Source organism: Serinus canaria, chromosome Z (assembly GCF_022539315.1).
Source record: "Serinus canaria isolate serCan28SL12 chromosome Z, serCan2020, whole genome shotgun sequence".
NCBI lineage: Eukaryota > Metazoa > Chordata > Aves > Passeriformes > Fringillidae > Serinus > Serinus canaria.
Genome location: NC_066343.1, coordinates 43,406,530 through 43,430,473, shown reverse-complemented (window position 1 = coordinate 43,430,473; position 23,944 = coordinate 43,406,530). Strand labels below are relative to the sequence as shown.

The window sequence follows — 23,944 nt, the reverse complement described above, 5'->3', positions numbered from 1 at the left end:
GTACATCATATGCTACTTTCACTCCATCCATACTTCTTATGCTGTTTCGGAATTTATGTAGATTCTTATTTTAAAATACTGTTTTCTACTTGTTTAAGTGGTTTCTGTAACCAACTGTCATTTTTAGCACCTGTCCCATGAAGACCTTTTCTTTTTGAATATATTTGCTATAATTTTTGGGAATGTAGCCAGTGCAATTCATGTTGTTTTAGAACTGATGTTTATTGTCAGCAGCAGTAGCCTAAGAAACTTCTGAGAGTCACGAGCTATCTTGAGCAGATACAGGCATTTCTAATTTTGAACAGAGATATTGATCTAGCTATGATATTTTTTTTCTTTTCTTTTTATGAATAATTTATTATAGAGACACTGAATCATGAAATTCTGCATGTATAAATATTGGTTATACTGGACAAATTAACATAATCTTCATATTTTTCTATACTATGTCCTTCTGTATTACTGCTGGTTTTTCTTATTAAAATGGTCCTTATTTTGTCTTACTCTGCAAATGTAGGAAGTATGAGAAGAATATATCAGATTATGGAATAGTCAATTAGAAAATACAATATCGCTCTCTTGTTTAATAATGACAGCAGACACAGAAGGGAATGGAAAGATTAACTCCTTTACTAAGAACAGTACTTACCTCAGATACATATGTAAAATGCCCACTGAGTTTAGTAAGTGTACTTGGTGAATATGAAACAAATACTGTTAGATTTTTAACTTTAAATACCAGATGAATTTTTCTTGTACCCATGATATTTTTTAGGCTAATGCAAAATATACAAGCATTCTTTTCTCATTCATAATGGGAATTAATGTGACTCTCTTTTATCTGTATATATGATCTTCAGATTATTTTCATAGCAGTGTATGTTTTTATAAACACATATATATGATTGTTTTTTCCTAATGATATTAAGCTGTATAAAATCTAATTTGTAAGTTAAATAGGAAAATGCTTGAGAGTAGAATACTTAACTTTCACTTTTTTGTGGATTTTTTTGTTTGCTTTTAGGAGTTTTTTTTTATGGGGTTTTTTCAGGGGTTTGGGATTTTTTGTGTGTTTGGTCTTTTTGATTTCTGGTTGGGTATTTTGTTTGGCATCAGCATATAATCAGGCACACATTTAGTTATTTCAAGCTTTCATGTATCTTCTCATGCTTCTGATCAGGATTCTTCACAAGGTAAGGGGTTTTTTTGCGTTTTGAGGTATTTCAATACCACTTTGTACGATTGTTTCTTATGTTTAGCTACTGTATTACAGTCTTATGTGTAATAATAAGAGAGCATTTTAATAACCCTTGTAAGGAGCAGAGAGCTGTTAGGCCATTGTTGGCTTTCAGCTGACTACAGTTTTGTCAAAGTTAATCACTAGCATGGAGGTTATTTCTGTTCCCCTTTTTGCAGAACAACATTCAATATTATTTAAATTAAGGCAATTTTTTAAAACATTACTTCTGAAAGGCGTAATGTGAAATATGTTAGTACAAAGATTGAATAAGTCTTGTTGGTTGTCGGTCAAGTGCAACAAGACTGAGAGTTTGTTTGCATGATATTTATTTGAACTAAATCCCTAACAAGGCTTGTCTGCTAATTGGACTTAGCATTTATGTTGCTAAGTGAGAAGCATTTTGGCTGCAGTATAGGGTGGTAAGACCTACCCAGTGGAATAAACAACTAACATCTGTTATCCTGTCCTGCTCCAGCTTGTCTTTTACCACTTAAGTACTTCAGCCCTAGAGTCAAGGTTATGGAATGTACAGCTCTCTGGCTATGGTGCATATATTGAAAGGGATGAAATAACACATAGGTAAAGACCAGCCAACCAGGACATGTTTAGTGCAGCTGGTCCACTTTGCTTTAACCTCTACAAGCCCTACAAATATCAAAACAAAAGCCAAGAGAAGGGTGTATGCTTTTTAGCAGTTGTCAACACAGCAATTCAAGTGAGCTTACAATGGTCACCATTAAAACAGATTTGGCATTTAACTACCCTTAATTTGCACTGGTATCTGAGACACCATGGTATTTCTTCATATTCTGTGTAGAAATAATTGCTGAATTCTAGGGAAGTTTTAGGTAAACATGTTTCAACAGTAACTGCTGTTACAGTTTTGTATGATAATTTTTATTTGCCGTAGTTAAAACTGCAACATATTCAATTGAAATGGAACTAAAATAATTGCTTATTTTCAGTGGTGGTAGATTACTTTTTTCTGCCAGATTTGATCTTTACCTGTGCTACAGAATTCAACCAACAGCTATGCAATGTAATTACAGGTAATATGTACAGTTTCATTCCTCTTGAATGCTGAACTGGAAAAGCATCTCATATCATCAAGCAGAAATATTGTTAGGGTGAAATTGTGATTGTTTATTGTCCTTGTAAAACAGACTTTGACATCCAACATGGCCAAGTGGCAACAGGAGAAGGAAGATCTACAAGGAAAATTGAAGTTGAGAGAACATCTGATTCCAACGGCTGGCAAGAATGAAGCCACACCAACTCCTTCAAAGAACATTGATTTAGAGAAGAAACAGCTGCAGTGCAAACTAAAGGTGACAGAACAGATAATCTAGTGCTGAGAATAATTTGTATGAGCAGTAGTTCATAACTGGGTCAAGCAGGCATACATATACTCCCATACACCTACCATTTGTATATCGTAGCCAATGATTAGCAGCCTAGGTGTTAGATTGCCTTTGATGGTAAGTAGCAATCTAGTCAGAGACAGAACTAAGAGTTCTAAAACAATGCAGATCAAATAGGACAAACAAGGAGCCTTGCTGGGTTTTCACACAATGATTAAGTAGATCTTGTTGGAAGGTTCTGTGAAATTAGTGTGATGAGAATTCAGTTGATTCTTTTCTTAATCTAAGAAGGAGAAAAGCAATAGCTGTCTGTGAAAGTGGAGCAAGGAACTTGAGCTAATGGGGCAGCAGTGTTGCATGTGTGTCAATATTGTCTTTGTCTTCAGAGAGGCATTTATTATTTTGAATTTTTTTAGATTAACTGGTAGGAAAATACTGACGGGTTGATGATTTCACTTTTCAGTCTCGGGTGATTTTGTTGCATGTGAATGATGCAGAGACTTGACTGTGTTGTTCTGAAAGCTTTCTCAGCAGATGGCTTGGCTCAAACATATTAATTTCTTCTCTTCTCACTGGAGGAAATATATTTGCAACAGTATGTCTTCAAGGTTTTTTTTTTTCCAATTGTGTTCTGTTAAATAGTAGAGGAAAGAGAAAAGGTCAAAATGATGCAGCTTCATGCTGCTAGAAGAAACTCGACAGTAGCAAGAAGTCTGCCAAAGGATCACCTAGGAGAAAAGGCTCTGTTACATGGTCAATGCAGCTGACTCTAAATGCTGGATTAGCTGTGCTAGCACATGAGGTGTGGGTAATGCTCAGACCTCTGAGCTGTTGATGGTAATCATGGTATTACAGATCATGGCTGCTGCACACTGGATGCATAACATCTAAATTCAGGGACTAGTAAAGGTAGGTCACATTGATAAAGAGATGAGGCCAGCAGGGAGTAGCCATGAAAAGGCACGTAAATTGATCTGCTTTAATTATGAGAAAGAGGTCTTAAAAACATACACACTGTCTTCTTGAGTATTGTTTTTAGGTTTGGGATTGAATAATCTGCTTCTGTTGCTGTTAATTAGGGTTGTACCTTTTAGATGAGTATCTTCGTTATCCAGAAACCTAGCAGACAATTGATCTATGCAGGTAGGAAAAATAAAAAAAAATTTTTTTGGCTTTTTTTAATATCTTAAGAGGAACACCCAAGTTAGAAGCGTACTCTATTTGTCTGCCAAATGTGAACAGCAAAATAAATTGCTGAAAAATCAAAGGTTTTTTGTTTCTGCAGTAGAGGAAATATTTAGCAAGCGTATATAAATCTGATATCAAAAATACTAGCATGACTTTTAATTCCTTCTTAAAGATACATTAAATTTTTAAGGAAAAAATAAATCATGTATGCAAAACTATATTTAGGATGGAGATAGTCTGTGACCCCAAATGCTAAGTAGTAGAGTAAATTCACTGGTTTCTGAATTGGATGAGAGTTTTGAATATAAGGAGCTTAAAAACTACTTAAATCAAGTTTCTGAAATTCTTAACTTTATTTAAAGCTAGTTTAAGTCCTGCAAGTCATTTCTTAGCAGAAGAATTTGACAAAGGGTTTTTAATTATTGTTCCAGGCTTTCTAGCTGACTTGAAGGTGAGACACATAGTTATTCTCCTGAATATCTGAATGTCTAAGCAGCAAAAGCTTTCCTTATAGCTCAAAATGTCCAAGTACCTGGCCTTACTGGTTAATTTTTTTCCTTAGCGCTGTCTTTGCAGTGCTTGTTTACATTGTATGTAATGACTCCTTGTATCTTTGCCAACAGGAAAAAATGTGTTAAGTGTGGGTGGTGAGTTCAGAAGCAAAGTACCGTAAGCATATGTCTTTGCCTCTGAATGTGTGCAGAGGCCCACCTAAGTACTCAAGTTCATGTCTGGTGTGTAAACCACGTAGCTGGGTGCTCTGCTTTACGCTAATGGAACTCAAGCTCCGCAAACAGCTCTCAGGAAACTCCGGAATATTCTGCTAGCATACATCATTTTAACAATTTTCTGGTTATACCTCACATTATAATAATAGTAAATAGACTAGACAAGTTATTAAGAACAATATTTTACAACTAACTATGCACACAAGAATATATACTCCCCTTGAGGTGCACAGAGTTATGTGCAATACTCCCATTAATGTTAATAGGCATTACAAGTCTGCACTGAGCAGAGAAATTCTCCTGAAGTATCATTGTTTACAGCATATCTGATCTGTTTGCTTGTTGTTTATACAGAGTGAGTAAAAAGCCGTAGTACAGTGGTTAAATCCATGTACATATTGGCATATATATATTTGGTGCGTATGCTTAACATGTATCTTTTGGCAACACCTTTTGGAGTTCTGAAATATCTCTATGTGGTGTGCTTGAGCTGCCATTTCAGCAATGGCATTCAATGCATATGCTCAGATTGCTAAGATGGCCACTTAGTTAAATTTCTTTCTTTTTTTTTTTTTTTTTTCTGTAGAATGATTCAGTGTTTCTGCTTTTAGATCTTGGGTAGATGATACGTGTAATTGCCTGGCGGAATAGCAGCACTTTTTTTTCTTATTTTATACAAACGAGGGATGGCCAACACTGTATAAATGTCCTTCACTGGAATATGTGCCTGAAAATTAGGATCATACCTGCTTGTTAGTGAAACGTAGAATTTGTGTTAGTACAGACAAATAGAAATGTCTTTGTCTTGTGCTTTGAATTTTTGGAGACATTAAAGCAACCACTCTTGTAAATTGTCTTGTATTTCTTAATACTTAAGATGAAAGGAATTACTGGACATTCTAGCTGTATAGATATAGATTCCTTGCACTGTAGAACTGTACCATTCAAAGATGTAGTTCAAATGAAGATCCAGTTTTACTTCTCTTCTGTTACATTTTATTCTAACCATGCTATGGAAGAGAAAAATGTGGTCCTGATTGGTGCTTGCAAGTGTCCAGAGAACATCTAGTAGCCATGCATTATTAGAACAATGGAAATGCACTGATTTTAATCATATTTTCCAAGGAATGTAGTTCTGCTTAAGTGCTTCTAGAAAGCACTCCTTTTATACCATCTAATTTCTAAGAATCTTCACAAAATACATGGAAATTTACTCGGATAATTTTTTTTTTCAATATTTCCTGTTGGCTGTGATCACATTCGGTCTACTTTATTTATATGCTAATATTTTTCAGTATAGAATTCGAACACTGAGATCGCTAAGCAGTCGACCACCATTAAGTCACTGAAAAAACAAGTCCAGGAAAAAGAATGGATTCGGGAGCTGCAAGGGAAGGATGGTGCCCCTTCTATCCATTGTGTCTGGTGCCACCCAGTGGCAGCTGCAAAATTGCTACCACGTCAACTATTCTTTGATTCTTGAGAGAACGATGCGCTCTTTTTATTGCAGTCTTGCATAGTGTTACGGGGATGTGTTTGAAACTGGAACAGTTTATGCCTAAATTGCGGTTTTTATAAACTGGTGCAGCTAGCCTCAGTATCTGTATGGCAGTAAGAATACCTTAAGTCGGAACTCAGGCTGTTTTATCCTTGATGTAAGTCGAAATGAATTCCTCAGCACTGTTAAACACAGTCTTTCAAATTCAGTAATTCTTTGCCTAGGGGCTAAGAGACATGTCAAGGTTCAGATGCTTAAATAAGATTAAATAGCTAGTCTTATATTCATAAAAAAGTTCAAAAGGACAGTTGTATTTGTTTCTATTTGAATTTATTCAGGTCTGTTATTCATTTTGAAATTCAAAAATTGTCAAATACACAACTGATATTTTTATTCTACCTACTGTAACTGATATAATACTGTTCTTCAATTATATTTCTATGTCAACTATAAAAAAGCTATGTGTATCTAAATTTCTTATCTGCCCATGATTTTAACTCCTCTAACCCTTCTGATTTTTTAATTGGAAAAAGAATGCAGTTTGCTTATCTGAAAATAGTTCATCTGAAAATAGTTCATTTTAGAACCCTAAAAATTATTAAATTGTAGATTGTTTGTTTTTTGTTTCAAAGTGAATTTTTCCACCATAAGATTTCAAATTTAAAATAGTTATTGGGTAGCATGCTTGCTTTATAAAATAGATATTGGTTTTTTATAAGCTGTAAAATATAATAACCAAAATAGCAGTAAGAGTATAAAGGTGGAATAGATCAAAGAAATTTTTAGATGCATTGTATTACTGTTTTGGTTTTTTTTTTAACACGATATTGACATTGTATTAAGAGTGCTGCATTCCTGAAAATACTGCCATTCATTTTGCTTTCACTGGAAAAAAATCCGCATATCTGGACATATTTAGGTATTGCTTATGCTTATATTTAAAATATTAATTTGTGTTGTAATAGTATTGTATAAGGCATAATTTTCTCATTGAACAAAGATTACTTAATTGTACATGAGAGTTTTGGGGGTTTTACAAGAAGTTTCTGACAAAAGGTGATGTTATTTCTATGTTTTGCATTTTATCTCATCTGACACACAGGGATAGAGTTTTTTCAACTATTTCCATGTATTACTCAGTTGGAGGAAAGAAGTCTTCACTTTTTCGTTTTCTTTTGAAAATAATTTTGCAAAAAATAGTGTTTGAATGATTGTTTGAGACATCAAAGGAATTTAATTAATTGATTTTTGTGAGCTCAGCAGGTTTGTTTTGCCTTTTTTTTTTTTTGATAATAGTTTCAGCATTATTGTGATTTCAGTTCCAACAAGCAAAATTCAAATCACAAATATAGTGCATATTTAGAAAAAAGATCTGTTTAATAAGAGACTGGAAACTGGGTTTAGTACTTGAGGATCAAGTAAATTGCAAGAACTGCATCAGCACTTATTTTCGAAAGAATTGTAATGCTACAGGTATGATAGATTGTCTACTGCCTTTATACCTATTAGTTGCACATTAACCAAATTTTCTAGCAGTGATATGCAGTCCAACTTCTTCCTCTGCAGAATTTCTGAGTTGGAGAGGGATGTTACTATGAAAAGACATTTAATAGAAGACTTAAGGTCTTGCCTAAAAGCAAATCAAGAAAATGAGAAAATCTTAATGGAAACATTGGAAAGTCTTGAGAGAAAGGTACTTCTTTCTTGCTATTCCTAGTTTTTGAAAAAACAGAAGCTGGTGGATTTACAGAAGTTATTTCAACACACTATACATATTAAATCAATATATTGCTTAAAGCAAAGAACATACAGTTAATTGAAGGGTGTAATACCTCCCACTATAATTTGTATGAAATCAGTATATGGCGATAGCTTGAATGGATTCAGCATAATTTAATTTATCTTTGTTATAGGTGTAATTAAATATTAAAGCATTCAGAACACACCGTAGCAAGGATCTGCTGTAAGTAGTGGGATTTAGTTTTATGCACTCTAAGTTCATAAAATATAGTAGACCTGAAACAAGGGCGATTTTACATGACATATGCTAATGAAGTCCATGCACCTCTCCTGGCTATAGTAGTTAAATGCTTTAATATGTTAATCTATTTTCTACTACAGTGTTATGAATGATTCACAGTTCTTAGCTTAAAGTAATTCTAACTGTGTAGGTAGTGCTTAACTTCTGTAGCAAATTATTTTCTTCTGCAAAATTTTAGGATTATTTCATTGAAAGTAAGAGAATTTGTATATGATTTAGCATATTTCTGTTATCCGACTGATGCATTGCACTTTGGCCTTCAATGCCAGAAAAAGATCATGATGTTTGGTTGTCTGTCAGGTTATGCATCTTATGACCCCAAAATAGAAACAAACAACCTGCCAGTTTGCTTTTGTTTGCCTAAAATGCAAGTGCTTGCCTTAGTGACACAAGCACTATTCCTGCTTGCAGTCGTACAGCATTTTCAGCTCCAAAGAGAGCTAATGTATAACCCTCCATGCTAAAGATAAGCTGTTACTAAGAAATCCACAACAAGAAAGTGAGAACGTCAAGAAAGCAAGGGAGCTAAGGTGTGACATGAGAAAAATACCTGGTTATGGTTTTGGATAAAAGATTTAGCATAGAATAATGTGATTTACTTCTGTGCTTTGACTAATTGAAGCACTGCATTTCCAAAGAATCATATTCCATACATTATTTTGATTATTCCATGTGGAAAATCAGCTTGATAAATTTTACATTATCTTCAGCAAAATATCAAAGAAATTCCCTGTTACTCAATATTGTCAGGAAAACTTTGTGATTAGGGTGCTCAATAGGAAAGCTGAACAATTTTTAGGAGCATTGGTTTTTCTCATTTTTACCCCCAGTCAGTGTTTGCATTAGATATTCATTATCTAAGATGCTTTACAGACTATTAACATATAGTTCTTTTCTCAGCTGAGTTTGAATTTATTTTTTTATCTCTGACAAAAGAAGTCAGTTGAAATTGTAGTTTACTCCCTTTTGCAAGTACTGTGAGCTTAAAATATATATGAACAAACAACTCGGAGCTTTTCTTTATATTTAATGCCAGTCAAAACCTTATTTAATAAGGTGGTGTGTGAACTGATCTCTACTGGATCAACAGTAGAGGTTTATTAAAATCTGCAATTTCAGAAAAAGATACTTCAGTAACATAGTTGTATATTTTTATGTAATATGGGTATGCTTAGCTCTGATTTTATTCAAATTTTGAAGTTTTCTATCTTGATAGTCAATGCTCTTTCATTATTTCAGGTGACGGCACTGGCTGTAAACAAAAAGTTTCCATCGATTCAATGAAACAAAGGTTTAATGTAGCTTTGAAAGAGAAGTCTCAGTATGAGCAGATGTATCACGAAGCTAAAGAAGATTTGGAAAAAAAGGTATAATTAGAGTTTTGATGGCTCCACTGTGGAGTTTTTTCACGCCTCACTTTAAAATGAAAAGTTGCAAGGTCATCAGCTTAAACTTTCAGTACAGAAAGGGGGAAAATAGCAGAATAATGGTAACCTGTTTCTCTGATGTAATTCAGTCACACTTCTGAAATTTGCATATGTTCTGAAACATGGACATAAGGAGTGAAAGTGAAATTACTTTTTGCCATGAAATTACCTACTATATGTTGCAAGTGAAGTATTCTGTGATGTCACCTATAGTGTGGGAGGTTGTTTATACATTCATTCGTTTGTAATCTACCATACCTCCCCATCAGCTTTTATCATAGCACTGCTGTGTCTCTGTGGATGTGTTTCAGAAGATTACTAAACTAGAGAGAAAAGTGATTGAAACTGAATGTGCTATGACTGAGCTTGAAACTGCTGCATCTCAACTGCATGGCTTGGCTAAGCAGAGTACCCAGGCTTTGTGAACTCTACAGAAAGAGCTGCTGCTCACCAGTGACAAAGTTAGAAGAGTTCAAGACATTTGTGAAGGTTTGAATGTTAATTTTCTTTTGAGGGTTCACCTGAGAAAAGTTACTTTTGATTGAAAGCAAAATGTAAAAGATTAAGCAAGGCTTGGATGCACTCCCTGTTCCAGAACAGTGTTTGTAGTGGCTGCAGTGTTCTGGTGTCAGGTCTGAATAAGGAGAAAGAATCAATACCTCTCTCCCAGACTTTTAAATACTTGTATAAGTTTTATTGGTCATCTTTTTATATATGACTGACACATACTTGGTCCCAAAACAAAGTGCTTAGTTGTGTATCAGGTTACTTTGCAGCAAATAAATTCCCAACACATTTAATATAATTCATATCTATCCGTTACAGTGAATTACTGCATTTTACATATGCATGTGCTTCTTGTTTTAGAAATACTATCTAAGGAAGCCTCTATGTTGCACAATGGAAAGCAGTTTTAAGAGCAGTATGTAGAATATTGTTTCCTTATATTCCTTCCAGGAAAGTGGTCACAGCATCAGCCTAATAGAGTTCAGGAAAGGTTTGAACAGTGCTCTTGGGCACACAGTGTGGCACCTGGACATGGTGCTGAGCAGGGCCAGGAGTTGGACTTTGATGATCTTTAAGGGTCTCTTCCAACTCAGAATATTCTGTGATTTTATTAATGTAGTATATAACTACTGTATACCAACTTTCAAAGAAGGTTATTGTTTATTAGCTCGTGAATCAGCTACTTCTCTACTGCCCTTGTATTTCTAAGAAGTGAGAAGTAGAAGTGAGCTGCTTTCAGGTATGTTTGAGCAAGGCTGAAGCATTCAGAGTAAAGAGTATTTTGATCCCCTGGAAAAAGAAAGCATATAAAGTCACTCTACGTGGCAGTGTTCAGACTTTTAGCATTTGCCTGAAATCTTCCCATGTTCAGTTCTGTTGCTAAGTTCATATAAATTTCCTTATGAAAAAAGACTGAACTATGTTTGATATTGCTTTAGAATCCTAAATTCAAGTAATTCATAAGCTAACTTATCTAAGGTAAAAATAATGATTGGGTTTCATGAAAGAGTGCTTGTTATTTAAAAATCTAGATATTTTATTTTTTAAGTTTATTATCAAAGTGATTAATATTTTCTGTTTGCCTTTTGATGTAACTGTTGAAAAAGAGGTATAAAACTGATCATTATGCCTGTTCATTCAGAAATATGCTGCCTATTCTTGAACAGACTATAAATTTTCATGAGAGGAAATGTGCTTTCTTCTAATTCTGAATGCATTCTCCAAGAGGAAGATATAGGTGTTCTTTCCACAGCTGCATGCTTTCTTTTGGCAAAATATGAAAAAGCCTGAATTAATCTAATGTATTATATAGTATTTTTAATTAAGTACTCCTATGTCACTGATGATGGAGAGAAGCAATTCAGTCTCCATTAAGACTGCTATGAGCTTTGGAATGCTTTCATTGAATAAAGTGAAAGTAGCAGTTACAGAAATAAGGAGGTAAAAAAATCATGCTATCAATATTTTACATAGTTCCATAATGAAAAGTTTTTTCAAAAATTAGAAAATGAGAAAGTAAAAGATCTTCTGTTCTCAAAAGTAAAAGTAGTGAGCAAGATCTATTATCAACTATTATCTTAACTTCATTCTTTGTTGAAGGAGATAGCAGCTTCATTGTTAATTACCATGAATATTCATCAGCATTTTCGTGGTTACACTAGATGTGAAAAAATGTAAATATGAAATTAGAATAAGAATAATAACCACCTATTTTTTTGCCTGAATATAAAGAATATATATGAATATTTCAAGTAACAGTTTTGCTGATTGCTGTTCCTCTGCAGAACGATTTTTTGAAAAGAAAGATAGTATCTATAGGTAAACGACTTTGTTTAGTTGGGTGCTAAAATCAGATTTTATTAACAATATACCACCATAAAAAGCAAAATCCTTACAAATTCAGTGGAATTTTGCTGTATACTATGTAAATCCTGTTAAAATATCTCCTGTGTACCTGATGTTATAATGAGATATTGTGATAATACTGTAATAAGTAGCAGAACTCCTTTCTCTTGAAGAGTACAGCTCTTCTTTTGAAGTCTGTTCTGCCTCGTTTCTTTTCTTCTGGATAGCTGTCAGGTTTTTATCCCCTGACCTTGATTCTCATTCCAGTTCCAGTAATTCAAATAGTTTTTTCTATATAGAGATCAAGTTTCACCTATATATATATATGTCACTTAAACAGGTTAACAAAATTATATGATCCTCCAATCTTTGTCTATCCTCCAATCTTTGGCTATTCTGGTCACTTCATAGGCTTTACTTGTTTTTTAGAGTGCAAGTGTAATTTTCTCCTCATTCTTAAACTGCAGTTACTTTTTGTACCTATTCCATGTCTCTTGTGACTTTATATACTTCTTTTTTAACATACAACAATTAAATTATTTCTGAGTTGCCAATGAGATTGCTGCTAGTTACAGCTATAAATGGGAGAAGAGGGGAACTTCAGAGAAGAGTGTGAGTGTTTATAGCCAGCAGTGTTACTTGCTTTTAAAGTTATTGACAATACAGAACCACAGGATCCTGGATCTATTTGGGTCAAGATAATAAGTTACAAAACCTAGGGAAGAGGTTTGTGGTAGAAATCTGATATACACCAGTGGATCACTGTAGAGGATGTGATGACTTACTAATTAAGCACATATTTGTAATGGAATGTAATAAAATATTGCATTACTGTGGTCTCCCACAGAGATTTGGACACTTTCACAATGAGCTAAAATCATTAGATTGTACAATCTAGTAATAATTTCCAAAAATGCTGAAACAAATGTTTGTAAACAAAGGTTGCTGTATTTAATATGTTTTAAGGGAGTATTGTATTTATTTATGTTGGAATGTGGGATAAGAATCAGGTATTTTGTGCAGAATGACTTCCAGAGGGAACCAACAGAGCCCCTGAAATAGGTTAATTCAAAGCAGTTCATTTTTCCAAAGCTGTTAAATGAGGAAGATACAGGCTAGTAGGAAATGTGAATAGAAATTGTGGACTGTAACAGTTTATTAAGTAACCAAAAAACCTCTGTTTCATAATTAGATGGTGAGTCCTTACAAATTATCTCTTTCATTTTGGTAGGAAAGAGAGCAAAATATTTAGAAATAAAAGGCAACCTAACAAAGTGGAAAATGGATTACAGAAAAATATAAACAACAATGGAATATAAAAGATGGATAAGATGCTGAAGAAGTCCAGAGGATATCTTTGGTAGCAAGGCCAAGAACAGTAGTAACAGGCAGGATTTAAAAATGTACTACTACTAAGGTAGCTATTACAGGGCAGATGTAATCTATCATTAGATAAAACAACTCTGTAACTGTGTAAAGATAAAGTGAATAAAAGTATAAAATAAATAAAATTAATATGATAAATTCATATGATGTTTTGTGTCTGGAATGGAGTAGGCTGATGTCTTATGAAGATTCTGCAACATCCTTAATCTATTAGTAGCCAAGAGAAGATTTTTAACATTTTCTAGAAAGAAGTAGGATTTTTGGGTTGAGAATTTTTATAGTTTACCATTTTATATAGCTGGTTAAGAAATATTTCTCTTGCCAATCCTCATTTTGAATAAGTATTTGAAGGTAGTGCGTATGTATTAGAACACTGCCTAGAGTCTAAAAGGATAATAATATTGAGTCAATATTCAGAAAAATAATTTTTTTATGTTCATTAATCTGACCTCATTTCTGAATAAAATACTGATAAGAAATTCAATTATTGAAGTATTAAAGCATGGGAGTATAGTTATACTTGATAGAGTACCTTTATGGAAAGCAACTTGTATTCAGTAAATCTGGGTTTTTTCTGGAGAATAGTACGAGTCAGTGGATAAAGGTTACTATTTGTTTTAATATACCTCTTTTTTAGGATGTCTGACTTACTACTGATATGTTCAGATAAAAAAAATAGCCTATGCAATATCAATAATGTGTTAAATGGATTAAAAATAACTCATGCAGTCAATCTGAAAAATAAATCATAAAATGTATGTGTGGTTTAGAGTTCTGTAATGACCAGAAGTAAACTTGATTATTAAACATTTTAATAAAATTCATATCCTGATAAAATTTTTCCATAGTATGTGTCAAGACTAAGAATTAATAATGAAAGTAGGACTGTAAATGTATCAACTAGGCCAAATAAAGCAGTTTTATTACAGAAAAATACAAACTACCTGGAAGAGGGATCAGGTGGCTGTGAGAGCACTTCAGGTGTGTTTTCTAGAGCTCATGTCTTTATCCCAACCTCCGCTTCCTTCAGCACCATAAATTCTCTTTGAATCATGTATTCAATTTTTATGGCGTACCATTGCTCAGGATTTTCTGTAACATGTACTGTCAGATCCTCAGGTGGATCTGCCAGTTATGTGAAGCACAGCATCCAGGGCAAAATTTTCTTTGTTGTGTGTTTGTAGTACTTGTGAGAACTCATGTAGAAAGCAACCATTGGATAAAGTTAAAAAATTTATATTAAACTGCTTTACTGGATTTCTATGGAAAATATAGTAGAACATACTAGTTTACTGCAAAACTGTCCAAATTCCTGCATGAATTCTGTTTTCCAGCATGTTCTATTTTTCTATCCGCCTCTAGACTTTAACTGACAGTATGTTTGTTAGAGTCTTTTGTAAGCCAAGACTCAGTGTCATCCGTCATCTGTCCCATTCAACTTGTTCATCAGCAAAACTCACTTTAATCTGTGGTGATGATGCCTCTCTGAGCATGAGAATATCAGAACTTTTCTGACCTTGAGAAGGATTGTGTCGATAAGGCATCTGTATTCAGCTGTGGTGGTAATAAATAGGTGATGGCAGCTGAATGTTTGAAATCAGTTGAGTGCACTTCTTACTTCCATACTACCTCTGTCATTTGGGACTTGTGTGCCTTCCGCTGAGGATACCCTCTGCAGCACAGAGCACATCTGGTGTGTTCTGGCATTGTTCTTGGTAGGTCTCCAGTACAACCATCTGATAAAACTGACTGCCAAAATCAAGACCCATGGCAGTTCACTTGGCAAGCTTAATGGATCTAAGTTGGGATCTAACACTCACCCTCTTAAGACAGCTGCCCTCATTTCGGCTACTCAGAGCTGGGCTTAAGCTAAGCACACTTCCCCCTCACTCTCTTGTTTGACATACATCTATGTTCAGCAGCCACATGAGTCAGAGGACTTATTTCACCTTGGCTTGGCCGAGTGGTGTTCTGCCAATTACTTGCCATTCAGTTTACTTTACATCCTGATATATATCAGTCTCTATTATCTTTATGCAGTTTATCTGGAATTCTGACATAAGTTTTGCCATGGCTCATTTCCTCACTGCTGTCTTGGGCTGTAGTACAAAATACAGGTTTAGGTAAGTTAATGCTTTTGTTGAAAAGTTTCACCCCTGAGTGAGCCTCACTCCTCGTTTCTGTCCTTATGCAACTTCCTCCCTACTCCGTTTTTGGAATGTCATCATAGACATTTTCTGGGTCAATTGTGAGCTAGTTCATGAGAATTCAAGTAACCTTCTAAAAGCCCACAACACCAGCTTTGTGTACCATAGAAGGTCAGAACAGGGACAGGTTTACATGGTTGTAAGCTGGAGATGCTGGGACTGCCCCTTAGTGGCAGTGCTAACTGAAAATGTTATATAAAACTTTTTCCTGTTGCAAACAATTGGTAATTAAAGACTAGTCATATTAAAAAATTCTATGTTTTGGCAAATTCCAGTTATTTACTATCCTTGTCTTTTTGTCTTGAACTGTTCTGAGCTGGTTCAAAATAGAGCATTGCTAGGTAATATGTTCTTCTCAGGATGGATGAGAAGAGATCGTGTCCTATTTGCTCTTTATCTACAAACAAAACTTCAGAAATATTAGACATTACTAATCGGGTTGGAAGGCATAATATGGGAAATATTCAGTTGGTTTTTATCAGGTTTACAATGTGAGAGCATCACAAGTACATTGTTACAGTCTTTCAGCCACAAAGTCGGTTTTCAGATAGAAGGAAATCCTTGCAGGTGACTCTCTGAATTCTCCAGTTACAGTGAGACAGCAAGAGATGTTCTCCATAGAACTTTGCTGTTGCTGAATATATCCTCAAACCCTGTGGATTCAGTTTTCCTGGCAGTACTAGTGCTCAAACATCTACTAGGCCCAGGATGTGCGGGATGTAATTTTTCAGATGGGTACCGAGATCAGATGCAGAAGGATCATTTGTTTCTCTATCTGAAAAAAGAAGCACATAATGGGCAAGTCTAAAAATAATTGGCAAAAACAGACTAAATTTTAGTGGAAATAGAACTATGATATGCTGTACAGATGAAAACTGGTTTATTTTGAAAATTTTATGCAATTGTATCTGAACTGTGCCAATTTGGAAATGTTGTTTGACCAAACAAAGATTTCTTCAGCGAGTCACTGGAACATTTTGCGAACAACAGCAGATATTATCACATAAATCAGCACTGTCAGTTTTGATTTGGAAGTGGACATCTTTAATATGACTTCAAGTTGCTAGAAAATTTCCCCCCCTGAGAACACTTGAGAGCCAAAAGATAAGTATATTTCATTTATTACACTTCGAACTGTCAACACTTTACCTAGAAAAGTATACCCAGAGTGATTATTTTGTATTGTGTGGAGTACATGATAAGTCTGCCAATCTGTGTTCAGTCAGAATCAGGTTAATATTTGATTCCAGGAATATGTTTCACTAAGATGAGAATCTGTATTCTTACCTGTAGAATACACACCTTAAAAGATGGGGTCCTATATGAAAAGCAAATTTTGTGTAACTGAGAAAATCTCACCATTACAAAAATTAGGCATTTATCACTTCTTCATTGCGCATGCTACTTCAAGAAAAAATGTAGAAACACAGCTTTTATTATGAAATATCAACCTTTCTTGGTTCTAAGAAGAAATTGGTGATAAATTAAGCTAATCTCCATCAGGATTATTCTGCATCTGGGATTTAAGCAAATTGAATCAGAGGCCTGAATAGTGACAGTGAATATCTATTAGACTGTAAACAGAATAATAGGCCTTGTGAATTTTAATGAATTAAGTGAATGGCTGAAATCTTATGGCTTACAGGAGGGCATATGGTTAGTGATACATACAGTGTGCCAGGAACAGCGTATACTGTAGATGTCTTAATGGAAAAAGTCTTGATAAATAAAATGGAAGAATAAAGAGGACGATGTTGAAAAGCATGACCATACTCTACTTTTTCTTCGCTTTTTAGACTTAGAAGGATAGCACTTCACTTTGGTTTTTGACTATGATAGACAAAGACCATAATAGATGCAACTTAAAATATATTGAATGTTTGGAAATCCTGCCTTTTATCTAATTCTGTATTAAAAATTTAGGCATGTTGATTTAGATGATTTGACTATGTCACCAAGTTGTAAGGTATGTCAGTTTTTGTAGCTGTGCATGTATATCTCATGCAAAGGTTAGATGCATTTGGGACATACACAGGTAATTTTGTTGCTAATGGTGCTATTTTCATTCTTACAGTGCAAGAGAGCCATTTTTACAGACCGTGACTCTATGATTGTAGATAGCATGTGAACAGATCTAGTAAACTTGAACTGGAGACTGTTTCAAATAATCTTAAAAAAAATTTCATTTGTGCCTCAGTAAAAAAAAACAAAAAAAAAAAAAAAAAAACCAGAGTAAGTTTAGCAGAGAATGAGATTGAAACAGGATCAGCTGTATTACCTGTGTGCTGCTCGGAGACTCTGTACTGCACTTCCTGGAAGTGTCTAGATCCATCTGGGATTTCTTTAAATGGATTGGAGCGACTTCTTTTTAAAGCTCTTACTCCATTCTCTGATGGACCTAGAAAGATGCTTTGTTTAAAGATAATGGCCAGTTTTGGGTCTAAAGAACAGAAACAATGTTGACTGGAGGAATGACTGGAAGAATTCAGAGGTGGACATGTGAGTACATCCTAAAGGCTCTAGGTTTGAAGTGATTAGAAACCCTTTTGGCAAAAAACCAAGAAAACTAGAAAAACTTAGGAAAGAGGAAAAAGGTCTCTAGTAATGATTTATGTAAGAGTTCATGTAGAAATAATTGTTTAATGTATGTCAATCAAATTGTTAAGAAAGCAAGCTGAAGCAGGGAGATCATAAAGCACTCATTCATGAAGAGGGTCTTGTGAAGTGTCCACAGTAACTTAGGGTGCTGTGAGTTAAGGGGATTCCCCAAGGCACATGCCAAAAGGGCTACAGGGAAGTAGGAAGAGCTCTAGGAAGACAGAATCATTAAGAAACCCAATAAATTACACTATTTTAAGAAAACACCGTTGCTAAGTTTTATGGGATTTCTTAAAAAATCTAAGTAATGCCAGAGATGACCTCTTAAGCTGGGTTTCAGACACATTTGTTTCAGCAGTGTAGTGGTCTTACACAGAGCATGATTTATAGTTATTAGGCTTTTTGTGTGTTTCTGCAGAAAGATAGCATAAGCTTAGACACTGAGCTGAGTGTCAGAAAATCATGGTGTTCTTCACATCTTGGTCACTGACCTGCTATGTGACCTTTGGAGTGTTGCTTCACCTCAGTATTTCTTGGTCTGCCCTGAATATCTTTGTTTTCTACATCTGGTACAACTGTGCTGACTTTGTCAGCCCTAACTGTTCAAGATAATAAACTCCCTAAGATCCCAGGCATCTCTTCCTACACGTGTGAAGCTCTAATTTCTGTCAGTGCCTTTTCTTCCCCCCTCTGTGTAAAGGTAATATATGAAGTTTTAAAGGAATGATGGTAGTTTTGCTAGTACCTGTGTAAATCAGAAGAAATTCTATTGAAACCAAAGAATTTACAGCAGGCAAAAAATTAACATAAATGAGGTAGTACTTAAATGCAGAAGTAAATATGACTTTAAATCATTATTAATAATATTATTGCCTATTTCACATAAATAGAATTTTAGAAAATATATTTTGACAGAAATATTCTGCCTGTCATCCCATGCTGATTTTATATATTTCAACTCATTCTCTGCTATAAAGAAAACTATTATTTTGTCTCTGTTATAAGTCACAAAACATGGTAATTGTGCTGAAAATTTAGCAACAGTACAATGAAAACTATGGGGTGTTTGCTGATACTTACCAACCAGCATCAGTCTGAAAACATTCGGGTCTACAATTCAAGTTTTGGACTGTCCTAAAGCTTAATGTACAGGAGAGATTAGGTAATTGTAAAGCTATAAAATTATATCTGACCATAGGTCTGTCACATTAGTAGGTACCTGCTGTATGTTCTATAAATGATGTGTCCAGCTAATGCAATAAATTCTACTTAAAGGTATTACAAAGAATGTTATGAAAAAAAGCAGATTTTTAAGACGAGATTTCAAGAATTAAGTATGATAGCTAAGCAGTCCTCAAGAGAGGATTAGAAAACAAAAAGAGAAAAAGCTGACCAGTGATACAAAGCCCCTTAATTTTTATTCACACAGGGAATTTTAAAACACATAAGTGTACCATTAAGAATGTATGGTATATTCTCAACTGAAATATAAACTATACTGTAATTGACCATAGTAAGTCCATTGCTGTATCTTTGTTTAAATATGCCTTGTTTTGAACACAATCTAAAATTAAAACTGTCCATGACTTAAGTCACTTGTCTATGTATTGGTAAATAAATTTATTTTTTTTTAGAACAATGTATTCCATTTGCTTTTCTCATAATATCAAATACAGGTTAAAATATTTTCAGTATTCTTCCCTATGGTTTTCTGCACCTGGAGGTGGTTAAGCAAATACAGTCAAAAGAACATTCTCAATTTTGTAGTCAGAAATATATGCCTATAAAGAAACCATTTTTTTAAATAGTTTTCAACCCAGAACAAATGGTATTTTGCTCGAGTGTGTAAGATGAGGTATTTTGGAGAAATGGGGAGCCAGCCAAGGAAGACCTCCACCCCTAATGGCAAGTAGGAATAGCACAATTTAAGCCAGCATGGTTTTACAAATTCAAATCTTGGCCTTGATAGGGATCAGATTATCAAATTTTGTGCAATGCAGTTACTAATTCCTGTCACTGTATCTTATAATTCTTATTGTTTTTTTACTTGGTTTTTGGGGTCTTCATACTGAGTACCAAGTTTTGTACGCAATTACTGAAATTTTCAGACCCTTTTTATACTGTATGACTTGAAGGATTTTCAGAAAAGCCACAATGGGTTTAGCTTTAGTAGTTGAAAAAGAAATACTGTGCAAATCTGTGTATAATTCTTCAGACATGTAGTTTGGGATGTTACAGAATTCACCTTTTCTAGTTCAGAGTCTGTAATCCATAGCTCAGAACCACAGAGAAGGCAGGGCTAGGCTGGGATGTTGGGCTGAAAACTGGAGATAGCTTTTGCTGCTAGGATAGAAGAGAATGATAACATTTTAAATTACTTAAAGTAATCATTCAGATCTTGCCTGTTAGAATCTTAGTCATGCTCATATATGTTCAGGTTTGCTTGTGTTAAATGAAAAATCAGGAAATTGTGGAAAATCAGGAAATTTCAAAAAAGGCTGTAGATGCAACTGTGATACCACATTATTTTTTACATTCAGACTGCAATTTATCTGTATTTATATGTAATGGAATTCTTTCTGGTCATTAGGTGAGGCAGTTCTTCCAGGCCATGTGTGCTTTCATCTTCCACTTATCTCTGTGAAGTTGTGAGCACTATTCTCTGTGCCTATCAACATCAGACTGTTTAATTTAAATCATATATATCAGCTTTAGAGGAGGTGTTTCTTCCTCTCAGATATTAATTATTTGAAACTTTGCATCTCTGCTAGCTTTTAGGTATCCCACTAATATTCTCTAAAATCACTAAATTCTCTTAAATTCTCTTTAAATTCTCTTAAATTATCTTTTTTATTTTGGGGGAGTTTAACAAATTCAATGTCTTCTTTGTTTAATTTATTCTTAATGGAAAAGATAATAAAATATCTTAATTCTTCCAAGTACACAAAACTGTGAGACACATCATGTTTGAACATGTGTATTAATAAATTCTGGAACCGCAGCTGAAACTGTGTCTGTTGACAGGTAAATAAAACCAACCCATCACCTTATAAATGTGGCCTGTGTGATATTGGTAAAATAATATTATTGCTACTTTAATAGTTTGCCATGGAAGTTTGAATACTGAACTTGGTGAAGATTGGGCTGTATGTCCTCTACATCTTTACTTACAGGGTGTCTGCTTAGTCTCTAAAAATGACATCTGTGAGATGTGATCTGTGATCTGTGAGAATCATAAGAATTAAATCAACATCCTCAGGCTTTCTCCTTCCCTTGGGTCAGAATGCTACATGTTATAGCCCTAAGCAAAACAAGACCATTGTAGTGGTCTGGTTTTGTGTCTTGTCCCTTTTCTGATAAAAAAAGGTTTTGCCTAGAAGGTGTTGTTTTTTCAAGGGAAGGAGCAGAAGTAATTTAAATATCATATATAAATATATTTTAAAAAATGAATTTACTATAGAAGAGTTTTAAGTCATACTGTGATATCAGTTTAAACATTATTACTGAAAGTATTTTGAAAGTCATTTTTAGAGACGGCATAAGGAACAAATAACTATACTTTCATTGAATGCTTATTTCAGCTGCTGAAATGGTATAGGACACCTCTTTGTGTAATTTTGTCCATTCATTCTGTTTCATTTTGTTGATTATGAGGTAATTGGGGTTGTAATATTTCTTTGCCTTTTGTGACATTAGGATCTAGCCTAACTTTAGGCCAGCAGTAAATATTCCACCACAGAAGCAGAGCTCTTTAAGCTCAGTGTTCAGTTCTCTGAAATTTCTCTTGTTATTCACAGACATCTTCATAATGTTTTTGACTCTTTAGGAAACTAACTTCTTTTTAGAAAAGATTTTCCACTTCAGTTTTGGTTTAATGCTTTGAACCACATCCATATACTTTTCTAATCTACAAAACAAGTGAGTTTCTAAGAACACATTACTTGTATCTAAGGACATTTTCCTATTGAACTACATACACAATGCTACATATAAAATTGCTCTGTACATTATATTCTTCTATGTGTTTGTGGCTGGCTGACCAACAGCTGCCACAAACACATAGAAGAATATTCCAACTTTGATGGCCAACAGCTGCGGTGGTTGGCCAGCAATGAAACACCACACAGTTCTTTGTTGACAGAGGCTTGCTCCCTTGCCCCAGTAGGACCAGGGGAAGAATAGGACAAGCAAAAGTGAGAAAACTTGTGTACTTGTGTGTTAGTAACAGTTTAATGAGGCAAAGAAAAGAGAATAAATCCCCCAAGGAATGTAGATCAATGCCTAGCCAGTCTCTGAACAGACAAATCACCATCTCCCTTAGATTTTATTGTTACATGGTGTGTGTGGGAAATGTCCCTTTGGTCACTTTGGGACTAGTTGTCCATCTCAGCTGTGATCCCTCTCTCCATTTTGTGCATCCCAAGCCCACTTGCTGATGTGGCAGCATGAGAAACAGAAAGAAACAGAAGACCCTGACACTGTGCCAGTGTTTAGAAATTACTGGTATGTTTTCAGCTCTGATTTAGTTACAAATCCCAGACACTGCACCTTAGAAGCTGTTGGAAGACAATAAACTACATCTCCATTTGTGCTGTAAGATTAGCCAGCAGGAAAAATACTGGTCTGGTTTAACAGATACCTTAGGCATGGACTTGTGACAAAAAAAGAGTGTAGCCTCTCTGGAAGGATGAACAGGTAATTTGGGGGAACTACAAAGATGCTGTCAAGTATGTGGAGAGAAAATTAGAAGGGCCAAAGCTAAACTGAACCTTAATTTGGCCGCTGTGGTTAAAGGCTAGGTGATCCTGAAGCTCTCTTCCAACTTTGATGATTCTGTGATCTCAGGCAGATGCAGCACACTGTTATTACTATAGTACAAAATGCAGTAAAACTTTAAATTATCCATGACTCGTGAGACATGGCCTCTGACATGAGATCTGCACCAGTGCAGGACTGAAACCTGGCTATACACAGGTACAGTGCTAGCTACTGTCAGAATTTGTCTTGGGACCATTAAGTTTTATTATGCTACAAACAATAATAGTATGTAAATTAACATGGTAATTACAGGAAAAAATTTTGGCATTGTCTTGGTCATAAAACATTACTTAAGGCCATTGATCAAATTGTGTTAATTCCAGGATCAACGAGTGTCAGTGTGAGTGTCAGTGTTTTGGGATGTGAAGGCCTTATTAATAGTGTGCTGTCAGGGTCTTTGTGCCACCAAGGCTTCTTTGAGTGTTTAATTAAATATGACCTTCTAATTGAAAGAAGAACTTTGTCTTTATACATCTCAAAAGTGGCAAAAGATGCATTTCTAAGAAGTGATTACATGCTGAGGCCAAATTTGAAAACAATATATTCTAAAGAATGAATATTTGAGGTAGTGAAAATGAAGTAAAAAGGCTTGTAATGGAGATATCTCAGAATTATTTATAACCCAACATCTGTAATGTATAAATAGAAATGAAATGGAGTTGGTTGGTAATTCAACAATTGCTAATGATTTAAAAGGACTAGGAACTCTAAGGTAATTTTGTTAGAATGATAAGCTTTTTTCCTTGTCAGATCAGTGGTACTTGCACTGGTCTGACAAGAAGCGATATAGATTCGTTTCAGGAATTAATCAAGAATTCCTATTCTAGTTGGCTGGTAGCAGCAAAGTGTGTCCCACAGGAATAACTCTGATAGTAACATCTAAGTTAGGAAAATGGCTTTGCTAACAAAATATCCTATACATTTGACAGCAAAAGAAAAAAAACCATAAAATCTCAAATCCTAGTGTTACTGGTACTAATAAATGCATTGTTATAAATCAGTATAGTACAGAAGTCATGCACCACACTGATTTCATTTTAGGTAGCTTGCATCACCTATGTATGCTTATTAGGTTAAAAATAAACAATTTTGAAATACAC

General features: G+C 34.6%; 1 protein-coding gene across 1 annotated transcript in view; it reads left to right on the top strand.

The window, feature by feature from the left end:
• CNTLN (centlein) overlaps positions 1–23,944 on the top strand; it is a 181,750-nt gene that overhangs the window by 145,607 nt on the left and 12,199 nt on the right. Inside the window, 6 exon segments of the mRNA XM_050987362.1 lie at positions 2,404–2,568; positions 5,818–5,912; positions 7,582–7,731; positions 9,273–9,423; positions 9,795–9,947; positions 9,949–9,972. Of these exon segments, the coding sequence (XP_050843319.1) occupies positions 2,404–2,568; positions 5,818–5,912; positions 7,582–7,731; positions 9,273–9,423; positions 9,795–9,947; positions 9,949–9,972 (738 nt within the window).